We start from the raw sequence: 22,662 nt of genomic DNA on the forward strand, positions 1-22,662 counted from the left end.
TAGACGGAATTTTCCTTATAACGAAAAATTTCAATAGGTCCCAGTTCAAATAATATATGAAATTTCTACCTCCCTATATAACCAGTATAACCAAAAACTCTTTATAACGGACAAAATTATTAGTCCCGAGCAATCCCGTTATAGAGAAGTTTTACTGTGTTTTCTTATCATTTAAATATATAACTATTATTTTATAATATTTTCAAAATCTGTAGATTAATTTTTAGAAACTTATTACATATTTATATTATGAACCTATTCATACTGTTTTACAGTAAGATAATAGGTAGATATTGCTCAAAATGTAATTACAATAATATAACATGGTATAAATTACAGTTATCTTTATCATTATCATTATAGCTAATCATTAATTATACAAAAAGTATAATAAATGCATTTTTTAGGCAAAAATTGAATCAACCTACCATAATACTAGTAGGTAGGTAGTAAAGTTAATTTAATGTAATTACTATATCAAAAAACCATTTCATGAAACGTACTTAGTGAATTATGTTTTACAGAATGCATGTCTTTGCACAGAATTGATTTTTACATACATTGGTTTATCATTTAATTCAAATTTAATACATCCATTAAACTGTTCCACTCGAAATCTACTATATAGTAGAATGATAGTCACCTGTTTAGTATTTAAAATATTGTTATTAATATAATTTATCGGATTAAATTCAATCGTGCTTTTAATATAAATTAATAATACAAAGGTGAGTACTATTATCTAACATGCAGTAGATTTCGAGTGGGACAGTGTAATAACTCAAAATATTCTAATATTAGGTAATAATAATCATATAATATTTTAGATTTGAATCTATTTCAAAAACAAATTAATAAATTAAATAAATCATTATACACAATTTCAATTAGATAAGTACATAAAAAAATCATTGTATATTTTATTTGTACTTATATTACAGGTAGGATACTGTAATAAAAATATCAACCGTAGACCGGACATTTTATATAGCTTTATAAATTATAGTTTGAAACAAAGACCCTATATTGAGTGAAGTTTATTACTTCACTTATATACTTTTATATTACCATCTACTGTTAATATTGATAATCGTATCAGTTGTACGCGCGTTATAGTTTCCTGTATTGCGTGTCATCGGGTTAGCTAATGGATTATTATTGATTCCGACGTTTTTGTGTTTTGATATTGGCATCAAAAAACCTCATTATTTATCCGTCGTCCTATTTTATGGACTTTAAAATTTCTATGGGTGAATTCTAAATAATTTCTAAATTCTCGTCAGTATTAGAAAATGCATATAAATTAACTTGGTTGTATTTAACAAATGTTAAATGCATGTTTTTAAAAATCCTTTTTTACCACAATAAAAAACTAAAAAATTACTTGAAAATCAATTATTATTACAAAAATCAATTTAATGCATATTTGAGAAACTTAAATAATTCTAAAATTAAAAGGTTTTAAATGATTCATTTGAGGTAGTTTTTATCAACTAACATCATCTTAAAGTCATACAGTAGTCATTTTAAATACACAACATAATAATATATAACATTTTGTTTAATTCTACGTTCAACTATTTTTTCCAATTATTGAATACTGTAACTATTACAAAACATATTCAAAGTTTAAACCTAATAATTGTTTTTAGAGATAATATTTTGATAAGTTTTCTAATTTTATACTAAAAATTAAAAATATGTATAAATAGCAATTTAAAATGTAATAAAATATTTAACTTTTAATATTAAAACAATACATTTCAAATACAAAAAAACAATTCTCATATGAAATGCATTATTTTAGTCCAATCAAAAAAAAAAAATTACTTTTGCATTAAATTCCGCATCTTTATAAACTAACAAAATACAGTTCTAAAATAGTCATTATCCAATTTTTCATGTAAATATGTATTAATATGTATTCATTCAATTAATAAAATTAATATTATAAATATTGTAATTATGCAAGTAGACTTTTTACATTGGTAAAATTAGTTTTTTTTTGTTTTGTCAAAAATGGACATAAGTTACAATTATAAAAAATGTTGTGTTGATTGAAAATTACAATTTTAAAATAACCTGGTTTGAATTTTTTAAATATTATTGGTTAAGCAGCCAGTACAATTAAATAGGTACGCGTTAAAAATAAATTCCCAGAAATATTCTGCATATCAGGTAATTGCACTTGTTCTTAAGATATCTAGACAACTATTAAATTTAATCTCCTAGATCTAATTTAATAATATAACTTAAATAAATCAATGTACAAATATAAATAGATAAACATAATTTAATTTGAATATATAATGTAAGAAATGTAAATGTAATTATCATTTTTTTAAGTAACCACGTAATTAATGTATTAATAATAATATATAAAGCATATTACATATTATAACATATTTTGCTCAAATAATAATCAGTAAAAATACTACAAGGCGAAAAAAATAAGTCTTTTTCTTGTAGTGCAACCTTAAGATTTTTTTTTTTTTTGTTTACAACGATACAATAATGATATGTTAAATATAAAGCAAAAAAGCACAAAGGAAAAATAATTATAAGTTATTAAAAAACGCACATTGTAAAGTTTGTAGGAAATTTTCTTTTGTTCCAATTTATGAATAAATGTTTATTAACTACAGACACAAATATCAATTATCTTTTAGTAGTTATTTTAAAAAACAAAAAATAAAGTAAGCATGATAATTTATTCAAATGATTTTAAATTATGATGATAATTGTCTAATATTTTAAAATAGACTGGAAAATAAATTTAAATATTTAAAAATATACCTACGTACGAAATAAACATTAACAAAATTATAAACAATAATTTCAAATCTTCATTATTAGGTATTTCTTATTATAAAAAAATAATTATCTTAGAATTCTGTAGTCAATTGTGTTAAGTGAATCAATTGAAATTTATTTATGCTAATGAAATATAATTATATGGATATAATTAAAAGATCTTTGCTTATGTATCTTGAACCTACTGTAATTCAATCACAGTTAATTGATTATTTTAGATTAATTTATCATCAAAATAATTACAAAAAAAAATTATAATTCTAAAATTAAACACAATTTAAAAAAAAATTGATTAAATATATTTATTATTTTGTATTTAATAAAGAACTTTTTCAATTTATCAGGGTTTTTTCTGAAAGGTTACACTATTATATATTTTATACGTATATGCTCAAAATTCTACAGATTTTATATCAACTAATAAAGAATTTATATATTAAGTATTATATTTTCAATCGTTCACATTCACAAGTCTACAGTGCTCTAAAACCACTTTTTATTACATCACATAGGCTTTTGCTCCAATTATTTTAGATTCTGAACGAAGTGATGAATATATTGATTTTACAATGGTGTGTGTTTTTTTGTTTTCGTGTACGTGTACACCATAACTTGTAATGCTTACAATCATTTTAAACTTTAGGGATTGTTTCCGATGCCAACGTGAATATCCTTCGTGCATTATACAGATAAAAAATAAGAAGTTGCAGTATTTTTCAAAAAAATCGGGAAAGACCACAAAAAAAGGGACGGAAACCAAGAATGTTAACGCAAAATCAGTTTTCGACAAAATCGATTATTATGTATAGTTGTAACTCAAAAACGAATTACTGTAAATACTTGAAAATTGAATACATAGTTCCTAGTGATTCTATGTCTGAGCCTTATAGTGATTCAAAAATTATAAAAATACATAAACACAATTTTTTGTTATTAGCGTTTGAATTTCATATATTTATAAAATTCGTCGAAATCATGAATATTTGCAAATTATTTTGTTGTTAAAAATGTATAAACAATTTTGTATAAGAAGTTAAAAGTTGAAAATTTAATACAAAATTTTCCATAAGTTTTTCATATTTTATTAAAAATATTGAAATTGACTCCCACAGTTAAATTATTTTGAATATCATACCTTTTTTTATATTAAAAATTTACATGATTTTATTTTTTTCTTATTTTTACATATAAATTATTTGACATATTTCAATTTACTCGAAACTCTTCAAACTAATATATTTTTATTTAAAACAAACTTTAGAATTATATTATTATTCTCAAATTTATATTTCAGTTTTTAAATTATATCTAATAATTTTAAACGTCAAACTCTGCAACACCATAAAAATAAATATTATGTATAATGTATGTACACAAAGGTCTATTCTACCTGCTCGAAAGTATCTTTTTATTGTCAACAACACACTTGTGACTTAACCTTTACATAATATCATATATTTTACATAAATATATACATATTATGTAACACTATAACAAGTTTTACAATGAGATGCTTCGAAATTGAAATACAAGCAATTGTGCAAATTCCTACATTTCATTTGATGAATATAAAACATGATCCTTCAACAAAACAAGAACAAATTTAAATATTATTGTTTTTTATTATGTTTTATCAGTTAATTTCATAAATATTATTTTATGCATAGGTAGACCAAATGTCAAACATATATTAATATCCAAAATATACAAATAAATAACAATAGTACCTATACATAAACAAACTTAGCAAACTACATTTATTCATTATATTCTAGAACATGAAGTCCTATAGCAGTTAATAAATATTGCCTTTTATTAAGCCTTATTAATCCAAAAGTTCAATTAATAACTTTTGATTGTTCCTACACACTTTTAAGAGTTTTAAATGTTTTAATTAAAATACAGAAACTTTTTTTCATAATTTCTTTTCTGAATTATTTTGAATTTGAATATTATATTTATACATAATTGCATTTAACAACGTTAAAAAATAGGAAACATAAATAAAAATATTTTAACTATTATGAAAAAGTATTCAATAATGTGTTAGATAATAATTTCTTTTCACTCATTTCCTATTACCATGTAAAAGCCAAGATTCAATGCAAATACTAAATAATGTTGTTCCGATATTAAAATCAACACGATTCCTCAAAGTTCTCCACCGGTTCTATCGTTGGTAAAATTTATTTTGATTTTTAAAAAAATATGTACGAAATATTAGCTCATTATTAAACATCACCCTATTGAGTTCTGAATGAAATCTAAAACTAAATATTGTATATTATGTTAAGTCTAATATTTGGTTTACTGTTACAATTTCTTATACATCTATATACAAATAAAACTGATCTTATAAAATATTCCAAAAAAACTCTATCAGATAAGTACTTATGGACTGTCACGTAAACATATTCAGTGTGAATAGTGTGATCCATTATTCTATTGAAAATAAGGAAAACAAAAATAAATATAAATATCATAATGTAGATATGATACATAATATCACATTCGTTTGATGTTCTGATACATTTTGTAAGATGGACAATGGACATGAATTGCATTCATTTCATAAAACTAACACAAAAATTATGACATATACAGAAAAAAAAGTTGTAAAATAAATTATTATCTCTATTAACAAGAATCTAAAAAATCACAATTATTCAAAAAAAAAAAATGGTTAATAGCTAGATCTTTTTTATAATTTGTATTATAGTTATAAACAATATTATAGTTTTACGATAAGCGTATATATTAGCTATTCCTGATAAAAGTTTAAATGTTTGACTTATTACAGAACATAATAATCTGGATAAATCACCTAATAGTGATACTTTTTTTGAAATTAATGGTTCATTTTTACAATAACACTGTAATACGATTAAGCTTTATTGCAAACTATTTATGCGTAATTTAACTGTGGTTTATATTACGTATGATATAATGAATCAATACTCAACTCGCAAATAATAAATAATATGTTTAATTAGTAAATATTTACAATAAATTTGATATAATCAGCTTTGAGTAGACCCGAAACACAGTATTAAAACTAAAATATCGTAAATTACTTAGGTGTTTTAAATTATTAAACGCGTCTCTACTTTCAACATGAGTAATTCAATTTTTCCACGTTGGAAAATTTCCAACTCCAAACGGACACTACAATCATCATCAAATTCACCAGTTCATAATGTGAAAAAAAACCAAGATTTTCTGTTGGCCTAATCGCTTCGCCACGTTGACGGTGGTCGAAGACAACGCTATCGAATTAGTTGAACTCGACACCTCCTGACCTAATGAAATCGGTCAATTCATTCCAATCAGGCCAAATTACAATTCTCGAGTTCCACCAATCAATGAGAAAACATTAAAAACTACTTCGCACCCAAAAACATGTTTATACACTTCTCCAGTACTTATTTGGATTACCCACCCTCATGAATGCCTAAACTATAATGTTATCTTGAATTACTTGGCCGCAACAAATGCCAGTTTCTGTAAATTGTTGATATCATTTTAAAATATTAATATTTAAAAATGCAATTTCATTAAAAAATTACAAAAAATCTACGAGAATACACAGATAATGTTTGATAATGTTTGATAATGTTTAATAATACTTTATTACACTATAATATTCAAACTAAAAATAAAAGATTGATTCTAAAAAATTGTCTTTTTGTACGACTGTAAGATGAAAATAACACATACGAGTGTGACGTCTTCTCAATTATCTTAATGTCACTACTCACAGAATACGTTATCTATTTATCTATACATTTTTTATTGACCTTAAATTTTTATTTATTATAATTTAAAACTATGTTTCTATAAGTATCTATTATTTTTAAATTATATGTTTGAAAATTTTTAACAACCATTTTATATAAAACACTAAAATAAATTATTTATCAAAATGTAAATATTCGAGTTTATTTTTTTACTTTCTTAATTTCATTTTGCAAAATAATTATTCAAACTATACACAATTACATAAATATAATATTTTTTTTTTCATTTAGTGTCAGTATAAAAAATACTTGCATAAATGGTGGTACCTATCTATCTGAAATAAATTTATTTTTAGATACCTACCTACTTATAAACTAAAATATTTAATAATCAAGATTGAAAAATCTTCGTTTTCATAAAATTTAAAATTAATTTTACATCTGTATGTATTTAGATTTTTGATAAAATAGATTATTACGTTAGTTTGATGTAAATAGTATTGAAAATGAGTAACACATTTTACAAGATTATACTTATTGTATTATGTATATTTATTATATACGACAGTAAATAATATACAGGTATATAGGTATGGTTATCAAATAAACTGTAGAAATAGGTACCTATATTCTATTGAAATAATATTGATTTCCCATCAGTAATTTTACTCTAGACTAATACGAGTTTACTTCATTCACACCTTTTAAGGCTACCTGCCCAATGTATAATATTATAATCGACGTCAAAAGAATTTTCAAATGACGAAGCCCTTTCTATATAATATTGTATTGGACGTTTGTGTCATCTTTATATCGGTATTGCTATACCTAGCGATATTTATTGTCCTAATTAATAAATATATAGGTACAGTGAATGTAGGTATAATATTATTATAGTTTACGCAGGTGGTCGAGTCGTAGAAATATTCTCACCGACAACGCCACCGCTATTGGATTTACTCAATTAGTCCGCTGCCATCGGCGGCACGCGTTTTCCATAGAGTAGTTGTTGTTGCCGCCAGCATACATTACATCCGAGCCTTTACTCCTGCTATTGAATACTTGTACACACGTAACACGTACAAGTAACATAATTAACGTTTTTAAGCTCCGCAAGCAAAGTAATATGACGAAACTATATTATTATTTTATGATGGAGTATGTGACAATATTTCGCGAACGTATATATATTAAAACTACAAACAATAATACTGCATACATGAATACGATTTTAAACTAAAACAATCAACGCGTATTAAGGTTTTTATTTTTCATTACATTTTTGATAATTCTATGAATGTCTAGTGAGTAAATTTATAATTTATACTGCATATTCACAGTAGCTAGTGTTCATCAATTATTTATTCTACATAAATAATCCATCAGGTCATTAAATTATATAGAAACCAAAAAATAACTTTAAAAATAAAACAATAATTATCTTACCTGTGAGCCGCCACGTACATTTTGAAATACACCAAAACGAGAGCAACACAAGGAACTAAAAATGCAATCACTAGCAACACCAGACCGTGTGTTCTTTCCATCATCGCCACAGGAAAATGTTCATATATTAACAAGTCCTTAAATAACATTGGTGATGCCAACGCAGCTGATATGCTCCAAACCGTACCTATGACTGAATATTAAGTATGAATTAATAAAAAAAAAAATGTCTACCTAGGTCAAAATTATAAGAAAATGCATAATTGTATTAAATGCCAATGTTAATTTAAATATTAAGTATCAATTTCATATTATATTATAATTATAGTCATAGTTATGATTTTTCCTATTTGAGAATTACTTAAGTTTTGTATAATATTGTTTTTCATATTTGTATTACTATTATTATTATTTATCAAGATCCTTGCAATTCTCATTTTATAACTGAACAACAACTTAAAAATAATACATGTTTTAATTTTAATTAAAGAAACAATGAACAAATTTAAGAATATGGATAACAAAAAAAAATTCGGAAATTCGAAAAAAATTCAGCTATTATAATTAATTGTATACAATATCAATTTGAGTATTAATTAAATGGTTTCTATCTACAGAGTAATCCTTATTTATCCAATAAAAACATGATCAAATTAAGGAACAAAAATATAAATGATTTTGATGAGATAACAGAACTTGGATTAGCAAAGTTATTAATTTGTTATCAACTGTTTTCAAAAAAAATTATGCAAAGATAAAAATACAAATAATTTAAGATAATATTAATAATATAAAAACCAAGGATTATCCTGCTTAAGATATTTTTTTAAATTTTGTAATAAGTGTACGAGTATACAGTGAAGGATTCAACGATATATGTCAACATTTAAAATCCTTAGAAATCCCTAAATCAAAATGGCAGGAAAAGGGATGTAAAATTATGTATATTAAACAGTTGAAATTAAACCGCACTAAACACTACATTATCCTCAGTTGTCCAGATAATTTATGATGACCTAACCAAGGGTTTTTATTGACTATATGGATATTAAGAAATACTGATTTATAAAAGGATCACGGTCTCGAGCCTCAAAACTTGATATTTTTTAGGGTATCGTTATTTTAAAACAGATTTTTTTGTAACAGTAAAATAAGTTATAGTAATGAATTTTAAATATTAAATAGGTACATTACTTAATATTATAGTTATCTCACAATTATCATCGGACGCCGTTCATTAATATAAATACACTTAACTAGCATACACGAATACTTATCTACCTTAATAGTATTGCTATATTGAAATCTGAAAATGATTCGTCCATAATAAATTAGGTATAATGAAATTATTAAAGAATTCAAGTGTAAAAACAAGAAAAAAATTGTGATGTTTATTATATTCAACCATCATCCAGATTGTATAGACGTGCATCCAAAAGGGGGTGGAGGAGATTTAACTATAGTCTCTTCTTTTAGACGATTTTTGTTCTTCTAAAATTTGTCAAAATGTTGATGATAAAATTATATTTATCATCTTTTTGAAGTAAAAAAGGAACGATGCCCTCCACTTCCATTTGAAATTTATAAATTCAAGCCGAAATAGAAGTTATTATTAACTAAAAAAAAATCTTATACTAATATGTTTCCGTTGAAAAATAAAATATATTATTGAAATATAATGTAATACCTCATAATATGAAAGATATTATATTATGATGTCATGAAAAACCATCTAATAATAAATACTTTTATCAGTATAGTTTAAAGTAATTTGTTTTTAAAATTATAAAAATATAATAAACTTCACAATTTTAGTCAATACGAAAATATGAACATAATTTATGATTATATTAGATATCAAAAATGTAATCAATTATTACTAATTAAGAATTTTTTAATACTAGGTATTTTATAATTTAAAATTCTGATGAGCTCTTTAATTATCATATAACTTACTATACTTATAAAGTGAAATGAATTAAATGTTTTTTTTTTGCCATTATGAATTAATAATAAATTATTTTCTTAACCTAGAATGTATGTATAAATATGTATAAATGTATAAACAATAAATTATAATTTCCTAATTTAATTACCTATATGATATTAATTTTGTATTTAAATCATTCATCAGGACCAAATTTAAATTAAATAAATCTGATGATGGTAATGCAACTGCATATATACAATACATAAAATATTATTACCTATTTTAATAAGTTTAATTTTAAAAAATTATCGAATCGTAAAACTAATTTGTGTTTTATAATATAACAATATACAACTAACGGATGAAATTAATTTACAAATATTTTATAATTAGTAATAATATTATCTTTCAACAATAAAAACTCTTAAAAATGTATACATTTTTCAATAATTTTATAATATTAACTAAATACCTATCGCATTATTTAAATTATATTATGATAAATTCATCTGGTGAACAGACGCCTTGATACAGAATAGAATTTAGAGTTGTTTAGTTATTTTTGGAAACTTTTAAGTGAAACGTGAAGTACCTATAATAGTTTTATGAGTTCTCTTTTTATTTATTTTTCTTGTATCCTATCAAATCTCTTCCCAGTAAAACAAATAGTAAGTACCATAAAATTATTTAAATTAACTATCTATTTTTAGATTGATATATTTTATTTTTATTATTTTTTTTAGATTCTGAACGCTCCGATATTACAATGAGTGTTTTTTTTTGGTGTGAACACGATAAGCAGTTGATATAATGCTACAATTTTTCAAAAATAGAAGTGTTTGGATAGCAAATTGGACTTAATTTGTGCTTTTAAATAATTGAAATAAAACAGTTTTTTTTCATAAAATGGAAAAAATGAAAAAAACGGGAATTTTTAATCAAATTTTTGAAAAAATTAATTTTTTTTTTTTTTTGATGTAACTCAAAAACGAATAACTATATATTAAAATGTACGGGGAAAAAGCCACATACTTTTTTTTTATGATCAATTTAATTTCAATTATTGATGACATTAGATATTCAAACATAAATATTATAATAACATTTAAAGATTTAACAATTTTTGTTATTTTTTAATAATTAAATTGTATACTTAATTTTAAACTATTTATAGGCATTTGAAATTTTGAAATTTTAATGTTAATAAAAATATATATATATAACAATATAACAATAATTCTAAAAAATTATACTTATATTAAGAATTAAGAAATTTCGAAAATCCGTAGACACAATTTTTTCATAGCTGTTTGAAATTTAATTTTGACAAAATTATGATAATTTATAAATTATTGTAGGATTAAAAAAGTATTAAATTCATAAATAGTATTTTATTAGTTTTCCTATTTTATATACCTACAATAATTTATTATTGAATTCAAATTTAACACACCCATAACAATTACCTACTCAATGACAAATTATTACACTCAACATCTACAACACGACAAAGCGTGTACCCAACCCTTGTTTTTAATATAATAATATAGTAATATTACTATAATTTTCGATATTAATTTTATTGATTTATATAAAAATAATATTGTTTAGGTATTTTATTTAAATCTATAAATTATGATTAATATTATTACTACCATTAAGATATTATGTTAAACATTTTATATACCTACCCTACAGAATACATCATTGTAAAATTTGAAACCTTGTTTAGAGTCAATAATTGTATAGTACTATTTAATAAATTTATAAATTAAAATATATCTGTCAATATATCTTATGAGTATCTTGTCTTAATTTCAATATTAATTAAATGAATATGAAAAATACAAAAATGTTTAGCACTGTGTGTAATCAATTATATTAATTAAAACTTATTACTCAACTGATAATTATCTGGACCTTTAAATATACAATATAGAAAACGTGTCATTATACAACATAGATAAGTTTCAAAGTTTTATTTTTATAAAAAAATGTTTAGTTTTTTTTTAATGGTTTTAATAATGCTACGTAATACTCATAATACAAAATATATACTATATAATATTTACGTAATAAAAACAATTATTGTTGTGTACCTACCTAGTCTTTCTTTAAATAAAATATAGGAATTGTACAATATATAATTACAAATCATCCAAAAATATTCTTAATATAAAACAATTATGATAATATAATGGTATTTTCATTTTTTTAAACCTATTTTTATTAATTATTGTAAACGCTACATACATAATATTATATCCTTGTTGTTATATTAATATTATAAGTTATATATATTTTTATTAATGCAATATTCATGTAAATTATTATATATCAACCGTTATAGTATAAATATAAAATAATATGATTAATAATTTTTTTTTTTTTTTTAGGAAGAAAATAGAACACATTATGTTATATGAAATATAAAGCATAAATACATAAATATTGAAACTAATATAGAAAAGGGAGAACAACATTTATTATGATGAAATTATTGGAGAAAAGAAGAACTAAGAAATGAATTAAGAATTTTTATCGCATTAATGGATTAAAAAAATGAAAAATTAAGACCTAAAGAGGAATTTTAGTTTAAATTTAGTTTAATGGGAAAGAGGGCAGGATAATAAATTAGTAAGTGATGGAAGTCACATGCAGTCCCTTATAGTTAGGGAGGGTATAGTATGGGTATTGGGTTGTGATTGAACCACGATTCTATGCTTGATTGTATAGAATATTATAACCAGTGCATATATTGGTGTAAGTATCGTATGGAAATTGCGTAACTACTCTTTAATGAATAAAGGAGACCAGGATGTAATGAACTTTTTTCTTTCTTTTTAAATAGAGGCGTAGAATTCCGTTTTATTTTCTCGATCGAGCATCCATAGTTAATGGATTAGGTACTTTACAATGTAGCGAATTTTGTGTTATTGACATTATATTAAGTATAGATATATAATATATATTATTAAATAACGGTGTCCAATATATATATATATTTACAGCTTAAAATAGTATATTATTATACTCGAAACAAGTATATTGTTTTTTGTAATTCTGCATGTTCTTCTTACAACATTTTTGAATTTAGACAAATCCAATCATTTAAGAATAAAAATAAAACAAAATATACTCCAACCAAGAATCTTATCATTAAACTCTTATAAACTGATATGTTCACAGAAAAGTACATACCTAAAACACTTTTTTGCCTAGTAACATTTGTCGCGTAATGAAGAGGACTGAGAACTGCTGTGTATCTGTCCATTGCAATAACTAGTATTGAAAATATTGTAGATGTTGCGACAAATACGGTAAGAGTTTTATTAATGGTCTTTATACCGGATACCAGTAAAGGACCAAGGACGGCCGATGACAGCAAATCGGAAGCAATTAAACTACCGACGAATCTGTAGTAATCATAAACAAACGTTAAATAATTAATATTCATAGTTTATATTTATAAATTATAATAATTATAATTAAATATGGTAAAAGTGATGAAATTAGTAAACATACAATTTTAAATTACATAGGTACACGCTAAAAATAATAAAATTAATAAAATTATTCATATCATCTTATTAACATACGATTATAAACCTTAATCGTGAATAATTGGGTTCAAAAAATATAAATTCATTATATTTTGATCTTATCGGTTATCAAATATAATATTGAATAGGATAACTCAAACTAATAGTGTAGAACCTTACACTTTTATAATATTTTAAAATTAGATAGACCAACTACGATGAAACATCGATAACTTGAATCTGTTGGGGGAGGGGGGGGGAATTCGAGTTATTGAAAATTCGACTTGTAAAGGTTCGAGTTATCGAGATTCCACTGTTTAAGCGTTACCTACATATTAAATAATAAAAAGCTATAAAAGTGTTGTTAATATTGAAAACTTTACCAACATTTTCAAAAATAATAATGTACGTATCATACATCTTATTTTTATCAAATTCCAAAAAAAAAATTTAATGAATTTAATAAACATAATTAAAACACCGTGTATCTACTTAAGATTTTTAATAAAACCTCATAATATAATTAATTTCAATAAAAAATATTTATAGTTAGTAAAACTGCAAAAGTATCTTTATGATACTAAGACTGTTTAATTAATTTATTAAAATATTTATTAGATTCCGAAGCTAATCAGTGTAACAAAAATAAAGAATAAAATGTAATAAATTATATATTTTAAGGATCACTCACGACCAACTCAACTATCCATCTACGAGTCACAATTTTAAATATGTACTTAACAATACCAAAAAAATATTTAATTTTATTAATGCAATTCATATATTAAATTTCCATTGTATATAGAATAGCTAATATTATTATTTATTTATATACTCCAAAAGTTAATTATAATATATTCAACACAGCTATACTTTTACTAATTACACTATAAAATGTTAGCTAGATAATGAACTCTAGAATATCCTCGTTTGACTGTGTTTAATTAAAATAACAACTGTACAAAGTAAGCAACTTGACCTGTTTGATGGAGATCTGAGTGAAGGCTTCTTGTAGAACATAACTAGTACAACAATATTTAAAAAAGCTCCAAGTACGGCTAAAAACCCAACGCACGTAATTTTGACCACTATAACAAAAATAAAAATAAAAATAAATATTATATATTACTTTTTTACCAATTATTTCAATATAAAATATGTTAAATAAAATTTAACAATCACATAATCTTCATATAATAAATGTATTTAAACTCATGATAATTTTACAATAACGATACATTATTCAAAGAAGAAAATATTGGAAAAATCATAAATATTTTGGAGTTATTAAAAAATGTTTGCAACTTATTAACCCCTATCTCAAATAATAAACCATACTAAACCTAACCTCACACGGTGTGTATTTGCCATTTTCCACTGTCCAACTTTATTTAATGATTTCAATGTTCTATAGATATTTATTAAACATTAAATTAACATATTAAAAATTAATTTGACAATGTAATATAATACGTATTACTTATAAATCAAAATAGAAAAATCCAATTTAAAATCTAAAAAATAATCTCAGATTAACGTACAAAACTAATAACTGTATGCTATAATACATATACCACTACAGTGTTACCCTAAATTAATAATTATATTTGATATTTAAATAAAATTATATTTTAGTCATCAACTAATTTATTAATAATACTTTTATTTCGTTGATAAATAAATAATACATATGATTTTAAGTGTTTAAGATATAAGTGCGAATGATTTTGTGGTAATTTTTAACAATTTTATAAATTGCAATAATTTTCCTTATCTAATATTAATATATTATAATTTATTCTTAGATATTCAACTTTATATTTAAAAATACTATCTAGTTTGCTTTTAAGTTTACGCAATTTTTAATGGTTTTTATTTTTTTATAATATTAATGAACAATAAATTTATATAATGTGTTTAAAAATATTATATTTAAGAACTTGAAAAGAACACATATTATTTGGTTTAAATTATACATTCAATATTTTAAATTAAATTAGTAATGCATAAAACATAAAGTGTGTTTACCACAAGTGGGTAACTGTACATAAGGTGTAAAGTTGTTTATTTTACTTTTAGTAGTATGATGGGTTGACATAATTTTTCAAAAAATATTGCATTTGTTATGTTATTAGTATTTAATTATTGTAATTATATGTGTTTAGTATTTACACTATATATTATACCAATTTATTTAAACTCAAAATCTTATAACATATTTATGTAAATATCGTAAAAAAAAAAATAGTTAATATCTTAAAATAAATCAAAAATTTTGTTTTCTATAGTAAAATTTATAATAATATAATTAAAACTTTCAATTTCCCCACAAATTATGTTTTTGTTTTATAACAAAATAATTAAAATTGTTATTCGTCATTAAAATGCATAAATATTTTAATTGTTAATAAAAAATAACAGTTAATGTATATTTTTTATTTTTTTAGTTCCAGTTTGGAATACTTACGTTTAATATTATATTACATCGATATTTATAAAAAAAATAACTAAACAAAAACAAATGTTTCAAATGCCTATACATAGCCTTAAAATAAGTAACATATTTTGATAAGAAAATGCCAATCTAAAGAATTGGTAAAATTTTCAAGTATCTACGGCTTATACTTTTTGAATAATAACAAATATTAAAAATCATTTGAGGATAAACCGTTATCGTTACGCGATTTCGTAAAAATTTAAAATTCATAACATTTTTCTTATAATGAGGCTTCCAGATTTCTCTATAGCTATTTGAAGAAAAACTTAGTGTTGAATTTTTTAACCTTAGATATAAATACAAAAATGTTATGAATTTTCAAGTACTTAATATTGTAATATAGTACTTGTACATTTTCGCAATTGTGACATATTTCATAAAAATGTTAACTTTCAATGCTTGTAAAAAAAATTGTGATTAACGATTTTTGATTATTTTAACTACAATAAAAACAACTTATAAGAAATCTTTTATTAAATTTTCAAGTTTTTTTAGGCGCCCAAAATATTTTTATCGACACTGTAAGGAGTTGGAGCCAATTAGATTTCATTAAAATTTAAAACAACTTGATTCGTATAAAAAAAATCGTGGTTTGTAAATTTTCTAATACGCATTCTCACTGTAAATAATATGACCTTACCATTGTGCCAGTCCTGGTCAACGTGCATAATGATTCATCCGTAGCCAGTGGATAGTAGTACTCGGCATTTTAACTAATCGATATCCTGCATCGATGATTCTCTCTACATGACTTTAAATTGTACCTATATTGAATGAAAATATTCATAAGTATATCTAATTATAGTATTATTATAATCATAGAAATTGTGTATTGAGAATTTTATTATAATACATAATATTATACAATTATTAAAATAGTATCTAATATAGGTTATACGTTTTAGATTCTGAACGAAGTGATGAATGTATTGATTTTACAATGATGTGTGTTTTTTTTTGTCTTTGTACAGCATAACTTGTCGAAATAATGCTTCAATTTAAAACTTCGGGGGTGGTTTCCGATGGTAAAGTGAATATCCTTGGACCTTGGTGCATTATAAAGGTCAAAAGAAAAAATTTTCCAGTAGTTTTCAAAAAAATCTGGGAAAACAAAAAAAAGTGACGTAAAAACGGGAATTTTTACGCAAAAACAGTTTTTGACAAAATCGATTTTTTATATGGTTGTAGCTTAAAAACAAATCACTGGAAGTACTTGAAAGTTATAACTGTTAACGTACCTATATTATAATAATTACCGGAATAATATTTTCCAACAATTAAATTTCAATTTTTATTATACCCATAGTTATCATTTAATTATTGTATTAGTTTTAGGCTTTAGCTGTTATAGGTCTCTATATTATATTATTCTAGCTGCATTATAGTAACGTACCTTATTGTACCTACCCTTTATGTCAGCTGTCTGTCTATCGCGATGGTTGTTGCCATAGTTACCAATATCCGGTGACGTTTGAATGAGGGTAATAGGTAGATGGGGGCACACTCACTCTTGGGAATATTTTATCCTTTTTATTCCAGAAATTTCACTAAAACAATCCGAAAACCATAAATGTTAAAATTGGATTAAAAATACTCATAGTACTTTCGTTTTTTTTTTTTTTTTAACTAGTATTAAAAGGTTCAATAAGTATTATATTTACAACAATAACAATGTTATAATATATTCAAATTATTTTCATGAAGATTTATTAGATGTTAATGTTTCAGAATTTCTAAACTGAGTGCTGTGTTCCATCATTAAATTAGTTAAATTATTAACTAGTTAAGCAGTTGTTCTAATTTCAATAATTTCAAACTAATAACTTTAGCGTAAATTTGTATACACTTGCATATTTATACTGGTTAATTGTGTGGTATTATATGAACGCTCAATATTTATTTCACTGCATAGAGTTTCAAAATATGAATAAATGTTAATTTTAATTCTAGATTTCAAAATTTATAATAAATTTATATTTTTTCCAAATATTTTCAAAAATATTATTATCTATCTATTTGAATTTTTATTTAATAATTAATATTTAAATAAATTAATATATATTTATATGGAATTTTTGAATTATTATCTGCAGTTATGATATTATCTATACTAGTATTTAGCAAAAGATGTATACTAGAAACAAAAAATATTGATTCAGATCTCAAATTGTGGACATTATTACATCGATCATGACAAAATAATTACCTAGTGTTTGTCGAGTCTTTTTTAAAAATACTGAAAAATAAATCTTTGTTATTGAATTTTTTCCGTGGTTATTTAAGGAATTTAAGGTAGGTACCTAATCTTTTTATCTAATAGTCAAATTGTATTATATAAATTAGTTGAAGTGTAACTTGACCAAGATAAATGGTACCTATTCAGTTTTTTTTTATTAATTGTTGAACCCAATTTTTTAATTTATATTTTAACATTTTAGTGCATATAAATCACGTTCTATTAATTCCTCTAATATATTTTCTATAACTTAATAGAATGGGTTATTTGAAAAAGGTATATTAAAAGGTAAAAAGATACACATACTGTTACTATAGGAATATATAGATATGTTTTGTTTTCACGCCAAATAATGTGTTTTGATACAAATAACATATTTCTATAAAACTCTGAAAATTTCAAAATATTGGACGTGTTCCTTTTTCCAAATGTACCCATTCATGTATAGTGTTTAACTATGCAGATACCTATGAATTTAATGAATACAGCTAAATTTCTCTATCACTACTATAAAATAAAATGTTAGAATGTAACTTATTATTTACTAAAACATTACTACATTCATAGTTATAATTTATATTTATGTATTTATACTCCTATATGTAGCTATATTACAATTTATACATTTAATTTTTCACAATATATGATTGAGTAAGTAAATTAACAAATTACAATTTACTCCCTCTTCATTTAGGTACACGTAACCACTACAAAACTCCAATCAATACCATTAAAAACTTAGTAAAAATAATAATAATTGACAATTTATTTATCTATTCTTTTGACTTATTCAGCTATTTCCAAGTATCTTTAATAATATATAGTTTTTCTATTAGGTGACATTAAATTGAATAGATCCTTTACGATCTACCTAGTATTATTTTATAGATAGATCAGCTGATTCTAGCATATTTATAACGCATTGTTTATATGTGTTTACGTCCTAGTACCTGATGTAAAGTTAAACACATTTCATTTTATTTAACTATAAAACATCAATAAATATTGAACACGTTTCATTTTCGACACATAAATTGCGGATAAAAACCAGGATATTAGCATGCACGTAGTGTAAATACGTATTTATTAAGACTTTTAAATTTATGAAATCGAATAAAGGAAGACTATTAATTAGTAACTATAAAGCCGTTGCTTTATACATCTATAATACTCAGAAAATCAAAATGGAAATATTGTAAATAATATATAGTTTTTATGTGAGCAGACTGACCTTTAGTTTTCAAAGTACAATAAATATTAATGTGGGTTCATTAAAGTAATCATGAATCGTTTTATTAAAGGACAGAATAGACACGTATATAATTATTAATCACATTTCTAATTATCAAGAATCTCTAATGTGTAAAATCATTTTAAAATTCAAAAATAAAGGGAGAGCCAAAGAACATTCTATTAAACCACTCCGACAAATTATGTTATATGCGTTTGGAAATGTGTAGGGCGATTAATCAACCAAACTCACCTATTCTTCCCTTCATACATTTTTCATTTAAATTCTGATTTTTGAAATTTTTAAGTAAAACTTTAAGTTATATTTTCAATCATTTAGATTTTTATATCATAAATTAATGTTCTGTAATAAAACAAAATTCTTATTTCCAAATTAGAAAAAATATTTTTTACAATAGATTTTAAAGCAAATACAACTATTTAAAAATATACTCCTTAAGTAAGAAATAAGAAATCCAAAAATAAGGATTTAAATATATTCATTATTATAGAAAAAATAGGATGAGCAAACTTGTTGAATCACCTTGTACATGAAATCAAGAAGTTAAAGTATATGGATATTATAACTATTGCGTATAAGTTTATTTTGACTACGATCGGGTCTGTGTTCATTTATACATATATTTTAATATCACTTTTATTTTACAAAAGTAATACAAGAACCCGTAATTAATAATGTAAAATGCTTATTAAATACTAAAATTATAATATTTAAGGCATAATAATGTACAAATGTATTTATATATACTATATTAAAAGTACGAACCTAATGTTAAAATAGGTAGCTAAAAGAAGTAGATTACAAGAACAAAAAAATAATACATGGAAAGTTACAAAGATAATAATTGTAAGGTTAATCAAAATAAATATCAAATATAAACGATTATTCTTGAATTAATTATACCATTTTATTTTATTTATAAATTATATTTACGAAACTTGGAATTATCATAAGCGGTAAGTAAACTTTTAAGAAATATAGAGTACTCTGTACAAAAATAGCCCGTAAACTTTAAAAACTTAAATACTGAAACATACCTAATTGAAATAGAATAGTTATAGTTGTCTATTTTGTAAACAAAGAATCTAAAACATTAAATTTTAAAAGTATCTTTTATAGAATAAATATTTAAACATTTCGAGTCCACCATTAAGATTACGAAAATAAACAATTTCGGGTCTCAATTTAGATATAATATTTATGTTAAAACATTAAACCTTCAGTAAATTGAAATAATGAAATTACTATATTATTTTAGATAAAAAAAAAACTTATTAAAATAACATTAAATACTTAATACAAATTATTATAAATATTATAAAACGTCTATAGTTAATCATAAAACAATGATTTTATATTTAAAAACAATTTATATTTATCGATCCCTACTATAAACATAAAACTTCTTTTAAATTTTTGATAATGGAAGTGGTCATTAAAAAACTAAAGTTAGGTTAGTTAAATGTACACTAATAATACATAAAACTATATACCTATAGGTATAGTGAAACCTCTCCCAACGTCCACCATTGGGAGAGGTATTCATTAAGAGAGGTTTCACTCAAGCGGCTGGAACCCGATTGAATAAGATTGACCTTTTCACAACCCGATTGAGCACGGTTGCAATCATACAATAGAAATCAAAAAAACCCTAAAAAACAACACGATTGCGTACGAAAATAAGTGTGACGTTTTCACTTTATACTTGTCTTTGTATAGAATATTATTAATAAAAAATAAAATACATTTAAACGTAAATATTTATAGATAAAAAATCCTTTATTGGTTTATTCTCGACCCAATAAACCTCTATTTTGAAAGTTCCAACTTTTTTCAACTCTTTGCCTCCCTTGGATAAAATAATTTGCATTTTATTATTTTCCATCGTAAAAAATCATAAAATTTGCAAAATATATACCATTTTTGAAGGAACACGAGTGCGAGGTAACATCACAGACTAACTGTGACCAAGTTTTACTTACAGAGTAGGTACTTACAATAACAATCACAATTTATTGCAATCGTTCTAGATAAAATCCTAGTTTCCTATCTATCCCAGTTATTTTCAACTTCCGTGGGTATTTTTCAACTAATATGCAAGTTACCTATTAGTAATCTACATAACATACGTACTAGTAAAAATCTGACTAAAATGTTGTACACAAAAAAAATTAATTTCTTCATCAAGTCAATCATATCATTAAACGTAATTCCTCAAACATGCTTATTGTAAAATGTATTTATAGATTGTATGTATTATAAATAAAAGTTAAAAAAAAAAAAAATGTTGTACACAAATTTTTTTTATCTTGCTCAATCGGTTCGTTAAAAAGGTTGGCCAGTAACGATCATAATCAATCAGGCTTCACCGATCAATAGGGTATCACCGCGTTTTCACTACCTTCGATGGAAAAATCTTCAAATAGTAAACACTTTTAATCTACATGTGTACACTGTACAGTATAGAAAGGTTCAGTAAATATGTAAATATATTATATTGTTTCAATTTTACGCAGAATGCTTAAATTAGTTCCACAAGAAAAAAATAGTTACATATATTTAAAGTTTTATCATTAATCACTAAACAGTTCTTTTATTTAACGTTACAGGTTTTAAAAAATTAATAACGCCGTGTTCTTCATTTATACAAGTTGGATTTGTTGGTAAAATTGTATGTCTAAATACATTTTCTAAGAGCTGAAATATCTTACGTAAGTTTAAATCAACATTAGAAGTAGTTGAATAAATTTCAGATAGTTTTTTTTCGCCATGAATTATACCTTAAATAAATGGCATTCCTTTTACACACCATAAAATATTTTTTTACCCATGGATTGTACTGCATGGCTCTTGGTTGTGATATCATACATAATAATTATTAATAATTAATAACATGATACCAATATCATATATGCATGAAAAATTCACTGTTAAATAAATTTAAAAAAAATACTTTTTCTTTTAACAATTTACACTAACGAAATAATATTTTTTGTAACATCTCCAAATTTGCAGTAAATTATATAACACTTTTTTACCATTTTTACATTCTATGAATGCTATAGAGTTTACTGGACTGTATTATTAATCGACAAATACGCATATACGTTAATGCCGTACTTTGTAAGTATTAAATACTACAGTAATATAGAATAACTACAGCATACATGTCTACAGGAAGTGATACTTTTATCATAATCTTTCGTAT

The 22,662-nt window shown here is 23.3% G+C and overlaps 1 protein-coding gene across 5 annotated transcripts in view; it reads right to left on the reverse strand.

Annotated features, from left to right (window-relative positions):
* The window catches only part of LOC114120912 (D(4) dopamine receptor-like), a 123,451-nt gene that overhangs the window by 77,723 nt on the left and 23,066 nt on the right, over positions 1-22,662 (reverse strand). For 2 of the 5 annotated variants that reach the window (XM_027983027.2, XM_027983010.2), the window contains 5 exons: positions 17,374-17,513; positions 16,607-16,730; positions 14,449-14,557; positions 13,129-13,343; positions 7,998-8,190 (listed from right to left, as the gene is read on the reverse strand). In XM_027983027.2, coding sequence (XP_027838828.1) covers positions 7,998-8,190; positions 13,129-13,343; positions 14,449-14,557; positions 16,607-16,634 — 545 coding nt within the window. In that variant the 5' untranslated portion in view covers positions 16,635-16,730; positions 17,374-17,513. Of the gene's footprint in view, positions 1-7,997; positions 8,191-13,128; positions 13,344-14,448; positions 14,558-16,606; positions 16,731-16,864; positions 17,068-17,359; positions 17,514-22,662 lie in introns of all 5 variants that reach the window. The other 3 variants (XM_050199880.1, XM_050199879.1, XM_027983019.2) reach the window with 3 other exon arrangements.

The sequence above is a fragment of the Aphis gossypii genome, chromosome 2 (genome assembly GCF_020184175.1).
Source record: "Aphis gossypii isolate Hap1 chromosome 2, ASM2018417v2, whole genome shotgun sequence".
In the NCBI taxonomy this organism is placed as follows: Eukaryota; Metazoa; Arthropoda; class Insecta; order Hemiptera; family Aphididae; genus Aphis; species Aphis gossypii.